At 36.3% G+C, this 19,254-nt stretch overlaps 1 protein-coding gene across 1 annotated transcript; it reads left to right on the top strand.

Moving 5' to 3' along the window:
• Window positions 1–13,462: 13,462 nt before the first annotated feature.
• On the top strand, window positions 13,463–18,633 carry LOC308427767 (serpin B4-like; the record flags this gene model as incomplete). Its single annotated transcript, XM_080925973.1, has 7 exons — window positions 13,463–13,624; window positions 14,166–14,222; window positions 15,271–15,393; window positions 16,095–16,212; window positions 17,056–17,198; window positions 17,470–17,625; window positions 18,235–18,633. 7 exons carry the CDS (start codon window positions 13,463–13,465, stop codon window positions 18,631–18,633), a joined length of 1,158 nt encoding a protein of 385 aa, XP_080782099.1.
• Window positions 18,634–19,254: the final 621 nt, after the last annotated feature.

The raw sequence follows: 19,254 nt of genomic DNA on the forward strand, positions 1-19,254 counted from the left end.
ACGCAAGATGCAGGATAGTTGACAGCTTAGTTCTGCCAGGACTTCATGGTATTTCATGTTTCTTCAATTCATTTTAGTTTGGAAAGCTATGTTAGTGCTTTCTATATTGTGGGGGGAGAGGGTTAATATTTAAATCATTCTCAGATTTCAGGGTCCAGATAAAGACTGATCATATTCTCATAGCCAATTCAAGCTATTTAGATTGAGAGGATGGTTTTCGGGTATACAAGGTAAAACCAGGATCTAACTCAGGTATAAGTTGTAAGCCTTTTAAGTTAGGAAAGATGATGGGGTGCCTTTTCTAAACTGACAAAATTGATATACTGGGTACTAAGTGTACCTTATACTTTATAAACTACATAATGGTAATAGTTGTAATCAAATTATATATAAGAGAAAAGAGCCTTTTAATTGAATAAAGAGGGGAAATGTTGTTCATTGTCTTGGCACTGCTTTTATTTTGATATTCTTGTTGTAAGTGAAGGGAGTCTAGCCAGCCAGAGTCATGACAAATATGGTTCTGACTGCCCTTCTCCTGATTCTCTCTGCCTCACTAGAAACCATTAGATTACATTTCTAAAGCTAGCCACTAAGGGCTATTGACTAGTTTGGTCACTTTCTTCCTCTGAGGCTGACTACCAAAATCAAACTTTCAAAGTATCGAAGTCCAGAAATCAAAAGCCTACTTTGCTCACCTAATTTACAGGCCAAATTAAAATTAATCACCTCCTCCTAACACAAGAATTTTCCTTTTGCATTTACGAATTGCCGTTTTCTTATGAGCCACATGGTCTGACTCCTCTCTATCCAGAGGCAGTCCTTTATCCCTCCAGGACAAATGCCCATCTCTCATTCTTTCTTGCCACTTTTGTTCCTCCTCCTGTGTTTCTATTCCCTTCTACTTCTTTCTCTTTCTCCTTTCTGTTCATTATCCCTGTCCTCTGTCCTTCAGGGGTGAATAAAAGCCCTTGGTGCTGAGAACATGGTCTTGAAGTCTCTTCATGTTCCCTAGATTAAACCATTGATAACCACAAAAAAGGCAGTGATGAAGATAAAAATGAACACTAAATATAATGAAAACATCCACAGGAAAAAAAAGGAAATCTAAAAGGCAAGAAAATGATGATAGCAAACACAAACACACCCCTTAATGGTGTGCATCATTTCAAAGAAAGGAAATGACAGACTGAACTACTAACAAGAACTCAGTATGACACCTCCAGCTTCTTATGATCTATTCTTCTCTCATTTGTTATTTCCTCATCAAGTTTCTTTCCCTTCCCTCCTCCCAGTCCCTCTGACTTTTACTATACTCCAGATCTACTCTTTCATTTCCCTTTACAAAAGAACAGACCTCTCAGTGCTATCAACTGAACATGGCATAACAATTTACAGAAAAAATAGGCATAGAATCTCATGTCAAAGCTGTATGTGGCAAGTCTGTAAGATGAAAAGGGTCCCAAGAAAAGGTAAAAGAGTCAAAGACAAACCCACTGTTATTATAGAAGTGATCAAAAAACATCCAGCTACATAACTATAACTTACATACAAAGGACCTAGCTTAAACCCAAACAGGGTCCATGATCATCTGCCTCTTCAGTTTCTATCTTCTATGAGTGCTACTTAGTTGATTTGTGGGCTATTTCTCCTGTTGTCCTCAACCCAAATGGCTCCTACAATCTTTCCTCTTCCTTTTCTGTGGTATTTCCCTGGCACCAAACCTGATTTTGAGCAGTACTTCAGAGCTGCCACATACCTAGAATCTCAGGCTCAACTAAGATGAGCAAGTAAGTTGTGGAGAGGCAGAAAAGAGAAGCAGAGGGATTCTGTACACAATAAAGAAAGGCAGAACTGGAAATTTGAGGGTAGAACAGCTTGATGTGAATAGTCAGTGATGTCATCTAAGGAAATGGTGAGGTCCTGGACAATGCTGCCACCATGGATGTGTCTGTGGTTCTGAAGCATTGAGGGTCCGTTACCAAAAGAGTCAAGGTGAAAGCCCCTGGTCTGTACTGAGGCCATTTTAAGGTCTGAGGGATGTGCACAAGCATTTACAGCTTCAGCTTCTGTCCTTCTGCATAGTCCTGGCCGTATTGCCATAGGTACAGGTAAGCCACTCTGCAGCATGAGAATGGGAGAGTGCTTTCCCTCTTGTTGGTTGTAGCACTGGGTACTCTTTTGTCTTTATGAAATACAACTTTAGATCGTCTTCCTAATTTTCAGGTGTTTCGGTGTATCCAGGGTTTGTTGTGGTGGGAGAACTAGGTTCTGATGATGTCAAAGTATATTGGGTTTTTTTTTATTGCTTATAGCCTTGTGCTTTTCTCTTGCCCTCTAGTTATTCCTGGTATTAGCTGGCCTGAGTATCTCTGTCTGGAACCTGACTCTTCTGTCTCTGGGTATTATAGGTCTCCTGGTTGGCCTACGGCCCTGGCTGTAAAAAACCTATTGTGAAGCCTTCAGAGGGGCATATATAGGACATGAAGATATCATTAAGATCCTAAGAGACCACAAATGCCAGCCCAGGCTACTATATCCAGCAAAACATTCAATTAAAATAGTTGGAGAAACCAAGATATTCCAAACAAAATCAAATTTACACAGTTTTTCCATAAATCCAGCCCTACAAAGGATAATAGATGAAAAAACTTAAATGCAGAGAGGGAAAACAAACTTTAGATAAAGCAAGAAAATAATCTTTCAGCTAACACAAAAGAAGATAGGCACACAAACATAATTCCACATCTAACAACAAAAATAACAAGAAACAACATCACTGGTTCCTAATATCTCTCAACATCAATAGACTCAATCCCACAATAAAAAGACACAGACTAGTTGGATACAACATTTACAGCATAAAAGAAACACACCTCAATGACAAGACAGACACCATTTCAGAGTAACTGGCTGGAAAACAATTTTCCAATCAAATGGTCCCAAGAAACAAGATGAAGTAGCCATTTTAATATTGAAAAAAAGTGGTGTTTAACCACAAGTTATCAAAAAAGATAAGAAAGGACACCTTGTACTCCTCAAAGAAATAATCTACCAAGATGAAATCTCAGCTCTGAATATCTATGCTCCAAACACAAGAGCACCTACATTCATAAAAGGAATGTACACCACACAATAATACTAGGAGAGTGCAGCACACCACTCTCATAAATAGAAAGAAAATGGAAACAGAAAATAAACAGAGACACAGTAAAATTAACAGGAGTTTTGAGCCAAATGAATTTAACAGGTATCTATAGAAGATGTCATCCTAAAACAAAAGAATATGCCTTCTTCTCAGCATCTCAAGGTACCTTCTCCAAAATTGACCTTAAACTTGGTCACAAAACAGGTCTCAACAGGTTTAAGAACACTGAAAAAATCCCATGCATCCTATCAGATCACCATGGACTAAGACTGGTCTTCAATATGGACAAAAAGAACAAGAAGCTCACATACACATGGAAGTGGAACAGTGCTCTACTCAATGATATTATAGTCAATGAAGAAAAAAAGAAATTAAGACTTTTTAAAATTTAATGAAAATGAAGGTGTAATATACCCAAACTTATGGGCCACAATGAAAGCAGTGCTAAGAAGAAAAATCATAGTACCTTCAAAATGAAATCTGAGCAAAAATGCACTAGCAACTTGACAGATCACATAAAAGCTCTAGAACAAAAAAAGCAAATACACACAAGAGGAATAGACAGCAGGAAATAACTAAATTTGGGGCTGAAATTAGTCATGTAAAAACAAAAAAATCTATGGAAAGATTTGACAAAAGCAGGAGTCTGTTATTTGTGAAAATCAACAAGATCGATAGACCCTTAGCCAGAATAACCAGAGGTAGAGAGACAGTATTCAAATTAACAAAATCAGAAATAAAAAGGGACAAATACCAATGGCTCAAGCTCTAAGGTCAAAGATTAACAAATGGGACTTAATGAGATTGCAAAGTTTCTGTAAGACTAAGGACATTGTCAAGAAAACAAAATGGCAACCAACAGAATGGGAAAAGATCTTTACCAACACCACATCAGATAGAGGCCTAATATCCAAGGTATACAAGGAACTCAAAAAGCTAGACACCAGAGAATCAAATAACCCTATTAAAAAATGGGGTACAGAGCTAAACAAAACGTTTTCAGTTGAGGAACACCGAATGGCCAAGAAACATCTGAGGAAGTGCTCCACATCCTTAGCCATCAGGGAAATGCAAATCAAAACAACCCTGAGATTCCACCTCACACCAGTCAGATTGGCCAAGATCCAAAACTCAGATGACAGCAGATGCTGGCGAGGCTGCAGAGAAAGAGGAACACTTCTCCACTGTTGGTGGGGTTGCAAACTAATACAACCACTCTGGAAATCAGTCTGGCGATACCTCAGAAAATTGGATATAGTACTACCTGAAGACCCAGCTATTCCACTTCTGGGCATATACCCCAGAGACACTTTAATACACAACAAAGATATATGCACCACAATGTTCATAGCAGCTCTATTTATAATAGCCAGAAGCTGGAAAGAACCCAGATGTCCTTCAGAAGATGAAAGGATACAAAAATTGTGGTACATTTACACAATGGAATACTACTCAGCCACCAGAAACAATGACTTGACCAAATTCTTAAGAAAATGGCTGCATCTAGAGAATATCATCCTGAGTGAGATAACCCAGTCACAAAAGAACAGACATAATATGCAGTCACTGATAGTGGGATGCTAACCCCAGAGGCTTGCACTCCCCCAGAAACAACTCACAGACTGTATGAAGTCCAAGAAATAAAGAAAACAAAACAAAAAAAAATATTTACAAAACAAGAAGACTTTGACTATTTCCATGTTGCGTTTTGTTTTGCATGTACTTTATGCTCATTGTAACTATTAGGTTTTCAATGCATACTGTCAAGCCTTTGAAAAAATCAAGTACTGACTAAAAAATATATTCATATAGTTTTATGTAAAAATTATTTTAAAATCTGAAAAAAGTACTGACAAAAATGTATAATTTTAAGCAAAAAGTGTTTAAAATCTGTACATTTATCTTTGTTTTGTAAAATAAAGTTGTTTTTTTAAAAAGGGACAAATAACAACAAAAAAATGAAAAAATTCAAAAAATCAACTGATCTAACTACAAAAGCATATGCTCAACAAACAGGACAAACCTTAATAAAATGAACAATTTTCTAGACAGACACCAGGTACCAAAGTTAAATCAGTATTAGATAAAACATTTAACAGTCCTATAACCTCTAAAGACAGTCCTCAAAAGACTCCTCATCAAAAAAAAGAAAGGAAGGAAGGGAGGGAGGGAGGGAGAGAGGAAGGGAGGGAGGGAGAGAGGGAGGGAGGGAGGGAAGGAGGGAGAGAGAGAGGGAGGGAGAGAGGGAGGGAGGGATGGAGGGAGAAAGGAAAAAAGAAAGAAAGAAAGAAAGAAAGAAAGAAAGAAAGAAAGAAAGAAAGAAAGAAAGAAAGAAAGAAGAAAGGCCCGGGACCAGATGGGTTTAGTGCAGAATTCTATCAGACCTTCCTAGAAGACCTAATATCAATACTCTCTGAACTATTCCACGAGGTAGAAACAGAAGGAACACAGCCCAATTCATTCTGTGAAGCCACAATTACATGTATAACTAAACCAGACAAAGAATCAAAAAAGAAAACTTTGGAACAATATTTCTCATGAATATTGATGCAAAAATACTCAATAAAATTCTTTCAAAACAAATCCAAGAACACATCAAAATGATCATCAATCATGATCAAATAGGATTCATCCCAAAGATACAAAAATCCATCAATGTAATCCAACATATAAACAAACTAAAAAAGAAGTAAAAGAAGAAAAGAAAACAGAAACATTTCATTAAATGCAGAGAAAACATTTGACAAAATTCAACACTCTTCATGTTAAAGGTCTTGGAATGATAAGGAATTCATGGCCTATACCTAAACTTAGTAACAGCACTATACAACAAAACATTAGCCACATCAAACTAAATGGAGAGAAACTTGATGCAATCCCACTAATATGAGGGACTAGACAAGGCTGCCTACTCTCTTGCTACCTATTCAATATAGTATGTGAAGACCTATCAAAGAAGTTAGACAACAAAAGATGGTAAAGGAATACAAATTTGAAAGGAAGAAGTCAAAATATCACTGTTTGTTAATGCTATGATAGTATAATTAAGTGACCACAAAAATTCCACCAGAGAACTGCTTCAGCTGACAAACAACTTCAGCAAAGTGACTGGAATAGAATTACCTCAAACAATCTGTAGTCATCCTTTACACAAAAGATAAATCTTCTGGAAAAGAAATTAGGGAAACAAACTTCTACGCAGGGAGATCCAGGGACACAGGCCTGGTGAGACGGAGCTCCGAGTAGCCAGGGAGAAGAGAGGTCTGTGTCAAGCAGGTGAAAAGTGACCCCCTGATTTGTTCAGGGGAGCAGGAACCCTGCCTAAGGGTGTCTGTCTGGCACAATTCAACCTCTAAAAGCAAAAATACCAGGAAACAGCAACCCCTATTTCTGAATATCCTTTATCATAAATGGACTCAACTCATCAATAAAAAGACATAGGCTATCAGACTAGATACATAAACAAAACCCAGCATTTTGCTGCATACAGGAAACTCATCTCAGAGACAAACACAGACACTAACTCAGAGTAAAAGGTTGGAAAAAATCCTTCCAAGCAAATGGCCCCAAGATGTAAGCTGGAGTGGCCATTCTAATATTGATTAAAGTAAATTTTCAAACAAAAGTTATCAAAACAGATAAGGAAGGACACTTTTTACTCATTACAGGGAAAATTTGTCAGGAGAAACTCTCAATCCTTAACATATATTCTCCAAATACAAGAGCACCCATATTCATAAAAGAAACCCTACTAAAGCTCAAAAAATGCATTGCACCCCACACAATAATAGTGGGGAACCTCAAAACCCCACTCTCACCAATGGACAGATCATGGGAACAGAAACTGAACAAGGACACAGTAAAACTAGCAGAAGTTATGAATCAATTGGAATTAATAGATATCTACAGAACATATCATCCTAAAACAAAAGAATATACCTTCTTCTCAGCACAACAAGGCACCTTCTCCAAAATTGACCATATAATCAGTCACAAAACAAGCCTCAATAGATATAAGAAGATTGAAATACTCCCATGCTTCCTATCACATCACCATGGTCTAAGGCTGGTCTTTAATAACAACAAAGACAACAAAAAGCCCAAATACACATGGAAACTAAACAATGCTCTATTAAACAATAGCATGGTCAAAGAAGAAATAAAGAAATTAAGGATTGTCTGGAATTTAATGAAAATGAAAACACAACATACCCAAACCTATGGGATGCAAAGAAAGCAGTACTGAGAGCAAAACTCATAGCTCTGAGTGCTTCCAAAAAGAAACTGGAGAGAGCATACACTAGCAACCTGACAGCACAGTTGGAAGCTCTAGAACAAAAGGAAGCAGATACACCCAAGAGGAGTAGACAGTAATAAATAATCAAACTCAGAGCAGAAATTGACAAAATAGAAACAAAGAGAACCATTCGAAGAATCAACAAAACCAAGAGCTGGTTCTTTGAGAAAATTAACAAGATTGATAAACCCTTAGCCAAACTAACTAGAAGGCAAAGAGAGAGTATCCAGATAAACATAATCAGAAAGGAAAGTGGAGACATAATAATTGAAACTGAGGAAATTCAAGATCCTACTACAAAAGCCTATACTCAACAAAGCTGGAAAATATGGAGGAAATGGATAAATTCCTAGACCGATACCAGATAGTAAAGTTAAACCAGGACCAGGTAAACTATCTAAATAATCTCATAACACCTAACGAAATAGAAGCAGTCATCAAAAGCCTCCCAACCAAAAAAAAAGCCCAGGCCCAAATGGGTTCAGTGCAGAATTTTATTACACATTTATTGATGACCTAATACCAATACTCTCCAAACTATTCCACAAAATAGAATCTGAAGGAACACTACCTAACTCAGTTTTGAGTCCACAATAACCCTCATGCCTAAAACACACAAAGACCATACAAGAAAAGAGAACTTCAGACCAATCTCACTTATGAACACTGATGCAAAAATATTCAACAGAATCCTTGCAAACCGCATCCAAGAACACATCAAAATGATCATTCACCACGATCAGGTAGGTTTCATTCCTAGAATGCAGAGATGATAAAAATATGAAAATCCACCAACATAATCCACCATATAAACAAACTCAAAAAAAAAAAAACCACATGGTCATCTCACTAGAGGCAGAAAAAGCATTTGACACAAGGCTGCCCACTCTCCCCCTACCTATTCAACACAGTACAGGAAGTCCTGGCCAGAGCAATTAGACAGCAACAGGAAATCAAAGGGATACAAATTAGAAAGGAAGAAGTAAAAACATCACTATTTGCAGATGACATGATAGTATACAAAAGTGGCCCCAAAAATTTCACCAAAGAATTCTACAGCTAATAAACAAGTTCAGCAAAGTGGCTGGATATAATATCAACTCAAAAAAATCAGTAGCCTTCCTATACTCAAAGGACAAACATGTGGAGAAAGAAATTAGGGAAAAGATGCCTTTCACAATAGTCAAACAATATAAAATACCTTGGTGTGACTCGAACTAAGCAAGTGAAGGACCTGTATGATAAGAACTTCAAATCCAAGATATACAAAGAAGTTAGACACCAGAAAAACAAACAACCCTATTAAAACATGGGGTCCAGAGTTAAACAAAAAGTTCTCAATTGAGGAATATCGAATGGCTGAGAAGCATCTTAGGAAATGCTTCACATCATTAGCCATCAGGAAATGCACATCAAAAGAACCCTGAGATTCCACCTCACTCCAGTCAGAATGATTAAGATCAAAAATTCAGATGACAGCACATGCTGGCGTGGATTCGGTGAAAGAGGAACATTTCTCCACTATTGATGGAGTTGTTAACTGGCACAACCACTCTGGAATTCAGTCTAGTGATTCCTCAGAAAATTGGACATAGTACTTCCTGAAGACCCAGTTATTCCACTTCTGGGCATATACCCCAGAGAAGCTCCAACATACAACAAAGACACATGCACAACAATATTCATTGCAGCCCTATTTATAATAGCCAGAAGCTGGATAGAACCCAGATGTCCTTCAATATATGAATGGATACAAAAATTGTGGTATATTTATTCAGTGGAGTTCTACTCAGCTATCAGAAACAATGCTTTTATGAAATTCTTAAGAAAATGGTTGCATCTAGAGAGTATCATTCTGTGTGAGATAACCCAGTCACAAAAGAACAGACATAATATGCAGTCACTGATAATTGGATACTAACCCAGAAAGCTCTGAACACCCCCAGAAGCAATTTACAGACTATATGAAGTTCAAGAAAAAAAAGAGAAAAAAAAGAAAAGAAAAAACCATTATGCTTAATCTTTACACACCAAGAAAACTTTGACTAATTACAGGTTACATCTTGTTTTACATGTACTTTATGCTCATTGTAACTAGTAAGATCTTAATGCACACTATCAAACCTTTAAACAAACCAAGTACAGACAAAAATGTATTTGTATATTTTATGTAAAAATGCTTAAAATCTGTACATTTATCTTTTTTCTTAAAATAAAGTTGTTCAATTAAAAAATTCTTCACATTTATCCCAAATAATACAAAATATCATGGTGTGACTATAACAAAGCAAGTGAAAGATCTTTAGGAAAAATCTTCACATCTCTGCAGAAAGATACTTAAGGTCTCAGAAGATTGAAAGATCTCCTATGCTCATAGATTGGCAATTTTAACATAGTAAAAATGATGATATTACCAAATCAATGCAATCCCCATCAAAATTCCACCTCAATTCTTCACAGAGATAGAAAGAGCAATTTTTATGTTCATTTGGAATAACAAAAATAAAATAAAATAAACAGGATACCATAACTGTTCTCAACAATAAAAGAAATTCTGAAGGAATTACCATCCTTGACCTCAAGCTATATTATAGAGAAATAGTCATAACACCTGAATGATATTGGTACAAAGACAGGAAGGAAGATTAGTGGAATAGAATTGAACATCAAAAAATGAAACCACACAGCTATGGTCACTTGATTTTTGAAAAAGGAGCTAACACCATCCAGTGGAAAAAAAAATAGTACTTTCAATAAACGGTGCTGGTCCAACTGGCAGTCGGCTTGTAGAAGCATGCAAATCAATCCACACTTATCTCCCTGTACAAAGCTCAAGTCCAAATAAATTAATGATCTTCACATAAAAGCAGATACACTCAAACTAATAGAAGAGAAAGTGGAGAAGAACCTTCAAGTCATCAGCACTGGGAAATTTTCCTGAGAACACCAATGGCTTATGCTCTAAGATCAAGAATCACCAAATGGAATCCCATAAAATTGAAAAGATTTTGTAAGGCAAGCGAAACTATAATTAGGACAAAATAGCAACCAACAGATTGGGAAAAGATCTTTGCCAATCCTACCTCTAATAGAGGGCTAATGTTCCATATATACAAAGAACTCAAGAAGTTAAACTCTAGAGAATTAAATAACCTGATGAAAAACTGGAGTTACAGAGCTGAAAATGAGTTCTCAACTGGGAAATATCAAATGGCTGAATCACCAAAAGAAATGTTCATTATCCCTAGTCATGAGAGAAGTGAAAATCAAAACAACCTTGTGATTCTGCATTATACTACACAAATGGCTAAGATCAAAAACTCAGGTAATAGCAGATGATGGTGAGGATGTGAAAAAAGAAAAACACTCATCCATTGTTGGTGGGGATGCAAGCTGGAATCGCTGCACTGGAAATCGGTTTGGAGGTTCATCAGAAAATTGGACATAGTACTACCTGAGGAACCAGCTATACCACTCCTGGGCATATACCTAAAAGATGCTCCAACATACAAAAAGGACATATGCCCCACTATGTTCAAAGCAGTATTATTTATAGTAGCCAGAAGCTGGAAAAAAAACCAGATATCCTTCAACAGAGGAATAGATACAGAAAATGTCCGATGACACAATGCAGTACTGTTCAGCTCTTAAAATAATGAGTTTATGAAATTCATAGGCAAATAGATAGATCTAGAAAATATCATCCTGAGTGAAGTAACCCAATCACAATATACACCCATTGCATGTACCCACTGATAAGTTGATATTAACCCAAAAGCTTACAATGCCTACACTATAATTTAAAACCTCATGAAGCTCAAGAAAAGGGATGACCAAAGTGCAGATTTGAAAGGGGAAACAAATATATTCTCAGGAGGAAATACGGAGACAAAGTTTGGAGCAGAAACTGAAGGAAAGGCCATCCAGAGACTGCGCAACCTGGGGATCCAGCCCACATTGAAACACCAAGCCCAAATAATATTGCTGATGCCAAGAAGTGCATGCTGACAGGAGCTAGAAATTGCTGTTTCCTAAGAGGCTTTTCCAGAACATAACAAATAGAGAGGCGGATGCTCACAGCCAACCATAGAACTGAAAAACAGGGTCCTTAATGGAGGAATTACAGAAAGAATTGAAGTAGTTAAAGGGTTTTGAAACCCCGTGAGAACAACAATACAAACCTACCAGAGCTCCCAGAGATTAAAACCACTATCTAAGAAATACACATGGACAGACCCATGTCTCCAGCTGCAGACGTAGCAGAGGATGGCCTTGTTGGGCATGAATGGGAGGAGAAGCCTTTGGTCCTGCCAAGGCTTAATGTTGCAGTGTAGGGGAATGTCAGGGTGGGGAGATGGGAGGGCATGAGTGGGTAACTGAGTGAACGCCCTCATAGAAGTAGGTGATGGGGTGATGACATTGGGAATGTGGAGGCAGATCAAGGAAGTAGATAACACTGGAAATATGAATAAAATATATCCAATAAAATCATAAAAAAGGAGGAAAATCAGAAATTCAAAGCCAGCTTTAATTACACACCAATTTGTAGGATGACCTGAGCTATGTGTCCTATCTCAAAGTGGAAAAATATTTAAGTATTTTTTTACAAAAGGAAACGTTGGCTGCTAGTTTACCTCACACTCATCTTCCAAGAATTTTATTTTAAACAAGATTTGAGGTAAAAAAAAATTGTATAGTTGCAAACAGAGCTCTTTTATTTATGAGATTTTTAATAAAACTAGCTGAATTGCTTAAAAAAAGAAATAACTGTAAGAGAATATCATGAAGACTCAAAAACAATACAAATATACAAAAGTTTATAAAAACAATAACAACACTACAAATCTTTTGCAGAATCGTGGTTATTGCTTTAAACTAGAATTAGAGCTATTTTTCAATTTGCATAGAATACTTAATAGACAAATTGAGAGGACAAATGCAATCTTTCACAAAGAAAAAGTACTTAATCGATTTTTTTTACTTGTTTGGTATCTTAGGTGTTCCTTAAAGGCAATTCAACAGTGGAAAATAAGGCAATCAGAGGGGTCATACACAAGAATAGAGTTGTCAGGAGTGTAACAAGGTTAGAAGTTTAAAGTAATATCATTGCTACTGGGAAAGTGCCTGTGCTCATTTCAGATGAGTCAGTGGCTTGCAAGGGTTAGAAAGCCATCAATTATGTGACCTGTGGAGAAAGGAAATAGAGTATACAATGTGAAGCCAGACTTTTCTCCCAAATTTGCAAGGCTAAAAAGACTAACCTAGTTAAGCAATCTGAAGTTGATTTACTTGGAACACAATTAAAATGATGAGGCAGCAGTGGTAAGAGGAGGGGATATATATTCCATTCCAGAATCAGACACGCACAGGCTCCTATCCTTCCTTCCCACTTCTACCTTCAGAAACACAAGTAAGTGCTTCCAGCTGTTATTGATGAGAAAACTGAGCTATGCTTGAGGATAACAATTGTGTGTTTTATCTACTGTGTCTGGGACATTTTGCCTGATTGTTTTTCTCTTGATCTGCTGACGAAAAGTTAAATGCCTCCTTTACTTAATTTGTTTTTTATTTAAGTTATTTATTTTCAGTTAAACATATGTATCTTCTCAAACAAGCAGAATTTGTGCCTGGCACCTGCAGAATCTTAAAGAAAACGTTGAGAGGTGATCTTTGGACACCTAGCTGCCAACAAGCTAAAGAAATTTTTATGTTGAAATTCATTTTAAACCTTTCCAATCAAACTTACCACAGCTGATTAGGAAGAAAAGATAAAAGGGCTCTCTATGAGCTTTTTGCAAAGTTTTAAAGGTACTGACTTCTTACGTTCTAGTTAGGACATGTACATTGCAAAGGGCTTCAAAAATAAGAGTAACAAATTTATTTGCCAAAATTGGGTAGCATGGGTATATGATTTTCTTTAAGAAATGTTTGTTACAGAATCATGCTTTACTGAGTGAAGTCATTCTAACCATTGTGCTGACAATATACTGTTCTAGGACTGTGGCTGACACCAAGCCATCATGCATTTGCTTGCTAAAGCAACTACAAACTTCACACTTGGGATGTATAGGCAGCTTAGAGAATCAGAGGACAACATCCTCTATTCCCCACTCAGCATCATTACAACAATAGCTATACTCCAGCTTGGAGCCAAAGGAAACACTGAACGACAAATTAAGAAGGTGGGTCTAAGCTTCATTTGGTTGACCAGTTTGAACTTGTCTCTCCAGCACTCTGTCAATGTACAGGTAAAGGACAATAAATCTTGATGCCTGGGATGAAGATCAAGATGCTGAGTTGGCAATGCCATGACTGTGAACATGGAATTGTGGGAAGGACATGCCCTTCCCAATAATAGGTGCTTCCTGGTATCATTTGGGTGCTAGGAAGAATAATTATCTTCTAGTATCAAGCAACAAGAAATTATCTTAAAAGATAGAGACCCCTGATGCAAGAAATGGATTGTCTCAGATCTAAAGGGTGTGAACTGAGGTGTCCCTGAGCACTGATGGATGGACATATAGCTATGTGACTGGTGATGGGTCAACTTTATGGTATTTCTTACAAATTCTTATACAAATGATTAGAGTATATTTTTCCAAATTCTTAAGGTTTTTGCCTTTATTTTTGAGGAGTTTATTCTGTTTCTATTTCCTTGAAAAAACAGTGAACGTTAGAAAAACTTTAAGTGAAATTTCTTGTTACTCTTAATGTCTCTCCCAGGTTCTTCAATTCAATGAAACCACAAGGAAGAAAACAGAAAAATCTGCAGACTGTCATGTAAGTGCACTGTACCTATGTTATAAGAGCTTAAGATTTTTGACAGCATTATAATTGAAAGTGAACATTTAAAAAAATGCAGTCTGTAGGGAAACTTCCAAACAGAAAGAGATTTAGATGTGGGTTAGCACCATGCATATTTCTTGTAGCTATTCCGTTCATTAACTACAGAAGTTCAGTATTAGATGAAGAAGAGGATGGCCTAGATTTACCTCTAGCTTTGCTCCTCACATATCTGAAACATGAGCAAAGCTCTGACCTGATGTACTGAGGCTGCATTCTAAAAAAGTAGGAGTAATAAGGAATATGATGCAATGTATACACACAAATATGTCCATCTTGCTAAAAGTAAGAAACCATATGAATGCTAGACAACATTATTGCAAGATAATGGCAATTTTCAGTATTATGATAATGTTACTAAACAATTTTATCTTAATTCAAAAATTGGACTAAGAGAGCTAGCATGTATTCACATATTAACAGAAATAAGCACATCTTGATTAATGATTGTGATCACACTTATAAATGTTTAGAGCCTTAACCATGGTACCTTTTTAGCAGTCAAAGAAAAGTGTTCTAATTCTAGCATGCTTTGATTCAAATTTTGCCTATGTAACATCTGTTTTAAGAAGTCATTAAACTCTCTGAACCTTTTTTTTTTTTTATCTTGACAGTACTCTGACTGATGAAATATATATGCAGTCCAGACTCTAGAATAATCATGGAAATATGCTATCTTATAGGCAGAAGGTATCCATCATGAGAGAAGAACCATAAATCACAGTTGACTTCTCATAGACAAAACGATTAAAGGCTATATATTAGTGTTACATATAAAATATATATTAAATAGGAAAACATAGCATAACCATATCTTGATGATTGTTAAAAATGATAAGTAATCTATAGTTTTGAAGAACTTAAACCAAAGCAACCTCAGATTACTGCATATTTAGTTCAAAACAGAGAAATCCAGATTATGTGAATAAAAGGGGAAATTTATATTAGCAGAGTAATTCAATAAAGACGTGTTTTGACATTAAAGGATGAAGAAAATGTCAATGAACAATTCCAAAAGCTTATGGCTCAGTTAAAGAAATATAATCATGCTTATGACCTGAAGGCTCCCAGCAGCATCTATGGAGCAAAGGATTTTCCATTTCTCAAGGTAAGTTACACCTGACTCTGCATCCCTTTAATATGCATCCTAGGTCCTACACATCTGAATGGTCATACATGAAAGTAAGCCCAGGCAGATTGACATAGGCAGCGCTTGCTCAGGGAGCACAAGCCTCATAGTCAAAATTCTAACCCACTGGATTGTCCAAGAGTCTAGTGATTTATGTGTGAACCACACACTTGTGAATTCTTCCGTGAGAGAATGTAGATAGCCAGAACTTGTCAGTAATGAACCAGCACTGACTCACAGACCTTACAGAAAGAGATGTACTGCAAGTGGGATGTTTCTGCAATAGACAGGGTTGGGGAAATCCTGAAAAGAACAGGGGAGGTACCAGAATATATAAAATTTCCTCCACTGAATACATGTAGAAAAGTGATTCAGTGGTTGAACTTAGAGGTAGAATAACTCATTAGCCAATCAGATCTCGCAACACAATTTACTATGAAATTTTCAATTCAGATTCTCTTTTCCACCTGCCATTTATGAGAAGCTATATTAGTGTCATGTTATCCTCAGTTCACTGTGTTTTCATATTGCCTACATATAACCTGAGTAAAACACCTGTGTTTTCATAGACAAACAGTGGCCATTTGTGTCAGCAGTCAGATTATAGTATAATCATGACTAATAAATGTGAGTGATGTCTGAGTTATCATTACTTCTTTTTGGTTCTTTGCATCTCAAAGACATTTGTGGAAGACACTAAGAAATATTACCAAGCTAAAGTGGAATCACTTGATTTTGCACATGCTGCAGAAAAAAGCCAAAAGAAGATTAATTCCTGGGTGGAAAAACAAACAAATGGTATTGTATGAGAGTGTCCCTGGAGGAAGCATTAGAGATTATGGGATGATCTCCATAGATATGAAGTGATGCAAGAGGAACTATAAAGAAGATGGTAGAAAGCCAATCAGTTTAAATACAACCGGACGTGTGTGTGTGTGTGTGTGTGTGTGTGTGTGTGTGTGTGTGTGTGTGTTTGTGTGTGTGTGTGTGTGTGTCTGTGTCTGTGTGTATAGCTTTGTTAGAGGTATCTTTGAAAATCTGAAGCCTCCACCCAGATATATTTTCATATATCAATTTCTTTTAAGTTACAGGCAATTCTGGAAAGCTAAGAGTAAATGTGAGAAAAAGTCCCCATCTCATTTACCAGTCAGAAAATCAAGGCAGTTCTTGTCACCACTGCTGGATCTCAGAATGTTTCTCAACTTGACATTTGGAAAGAATTGGTGACATTGTCTTTGCCATGAAGGGTAAAGATCTCTGTAAACACCTATGCCATATCTCAGCTATATTTAAAAGCCTAGCCTGCAGCAATACTATACGAAAGCTAACAGGTAGACACAGAAGAAGTGGTATCTGACATTTCCAGGAATGCTCTTCAGACTATAGAATTCATGTCATGTATGTAAAAGAACAAATCAAGTCTTGGGTAGAAGGCTAAAAGAGGAAGGAAAAGAGCTAAGTTTACAGCACAGATCCAAACAGTGTATCAATATTCACCATGTGTTGTCCATAATCACCCAGAAAGAAAGCCTGACAGCATTTCCTATGACAAGAACCAATGTGTCCAGGTGAACACTGGTAAACCATCTTCCAGAAAAGCTCCCTGTACTGATGATAGTCACTTTGTGCTTTCCCTTGAAGGAAAAATCAAAGACTTATTTCCTAGAGGGAGCCTGAGTAGTTCCACTATACTGGTTCTGGTGAATGCAGTATATTTCAAAGGACAATGGAATCACAAATTTGATCAAAAGCATACCAAGAAAGAAAAGTTTTGGCTGAACAAGGTACTGTTGGCAGTTTATTTACATAATGTCATTTAGTAATGTGTGGGTGATTTAATTTAAATAAAAATGATTCTACAGAAAATATAAAACAAAATCTGTGATGTTTTTGTTTTTGTAACTTAACTGGGAATAACTAAAGGAACTTTTATCTAGATTTAACAAAACAACAGGGTTATGTTTGTAAAGAATGCTGATGTATTTGGTATCTCATTATTGTCTGTGCTGTCCTATGTCTCCCTTGGTATGTGTTTCACATGCAGATTTCTTGCAGAATTCAAGTAAACTGGTCCAGATGATGAAACAAAAAAATGAATTTAACTTCATCTTTCTGGAAGATGTGAAGGCCAAGATTGTGGATATACCATACAAAGGCAAAGAGCTAAGTATGTATATCCTGCTTCCAGAGGAAATTGATGGTCTGAAAGAGGTAAGGCTTCTGTCTTCTTTTCTTCTATTACCAGATTTATTCTTAACATATAAATTTAAATAAGTTACTAATGAAAATAATTAAACATAACAATAATGAAAAATTTAAAGGAAGATATTGTGTTTTATCCTGTTGTATAAGTATTTTACACACAGAATGAATCATGCTGCTGGCTTGCGTAATCAGGAATTAAGCAGAATTATGAATATTAAATATAAATATCAACATGATGCCACAGTATGGAACAAGTAAAACATGTTTGAAAGAAATATATAGTAATGTAGAAAGTGTAGATATTTTGAATGAAAAAGAGAAACCTAGTACATTAAATGATAACAATAAAATGTAATACTATGTATACAAAAATATAAAGAAACATTAAGAGCTGAGATTATACACAATTATGTATATAGTTTCTTTTGAATAAAACAATGATTCTGGTGTTTTGTATATCAGAGATAAAAATCTAGCTTTAAACTATCTAAATAAATAATACCTAAACCAAAAAAATTAATATTTATTTATCGCTAAAGGTTATTCAAATCATTGTTCATGTAAGTTTCAGTCTTTCAGTGAATCTTGGCAATCTCTTTTCTTGTACTTTTATAGCTTGAAGAACAACTCACTGCTGACAAATTACTGGAATGGACAAACCCAGAGAACATGCACATGATGGAGTTGTATTTATCCTTGCCTCGGTTCAAAGTAGAAGAGAACTATGACCTTCCAGGTCCTTTGCAACACATGGGGATGGTCGACCCCTTCAATGCACAGAAGGCTGACTTCTCAGGCATGAGCAGCACTCGAGGTCTCATGGTGTCTAAAGTTATACACAAGTCCTTTGTGGAGGTCAATGAAGAGGGGACAGAAGCTGCCACAGGGGTGAAAGTTAGGTTGTTATCAGAGCAGATACCAAAAATTGTCAAGTGTGATCACCCTTTCCTATTCCTCATCAAGCACAAGATCACCAATAGCATCCTCTTCTTTGGCAAAATGTCTTCCCCTTAAGTGCAGTGACTCTGCCATGGTTCCAGATGCTGCACCTAAGTGAGGCCTAAAAACAAATTTCTAGTACTTCATTTTGTTCACATCACAAACTCCCCACTGAGGATGCATTAGTTGGGGAAGTATATCTCTATTATCTCTGATTTTTCTTTTATCTTTTTTTCTATATATCCTCTAGGGAAAAAACATGTTCACTGTGTTAAGTGAATTAGAGAAAATTAAAACTTCTTCTTAAACAGATTAATATATGCATCCAAATTACATTACAGGATATTTGGAAACTTCATAAACTTGTAAATGTTGTGATTTTACATTATTTGTTTTCAATAAAACAGTTATCATTTCAACTTATTCATTACTTTATCATCCTTTAAACTGCAATGTGTCAATCATTCAGGGAGAGAAAGTTAAATACAAATTCACCTATGCTAAATCTGGGAGAGTGTACAAATACATTTCTATACTTTTTTCCCATTTTTATGACCAAGAAAATTTTGTAGGTTTATAGCATATATATTGTTATACCAGGAATCCAACTCAAGGTCTCTTGCATACCAGATAGGTTCTCTGCCATTGAGTCATGTCTCCAGCACAAATAAAAATTCAAATACTACAGTGTGAAAG

The sequence above is a fragment of the Micromys minutus genome (assembly GCF_963924665.1).
Source record: "Micromys minutus genome assembly, chromosome: 12".
NCBI classification, from domain to species: Eukaryota; Metazoa; Chordata; class Mammalia; order Rodentia; family Muridae; genus Micromys; species Micromys minutus.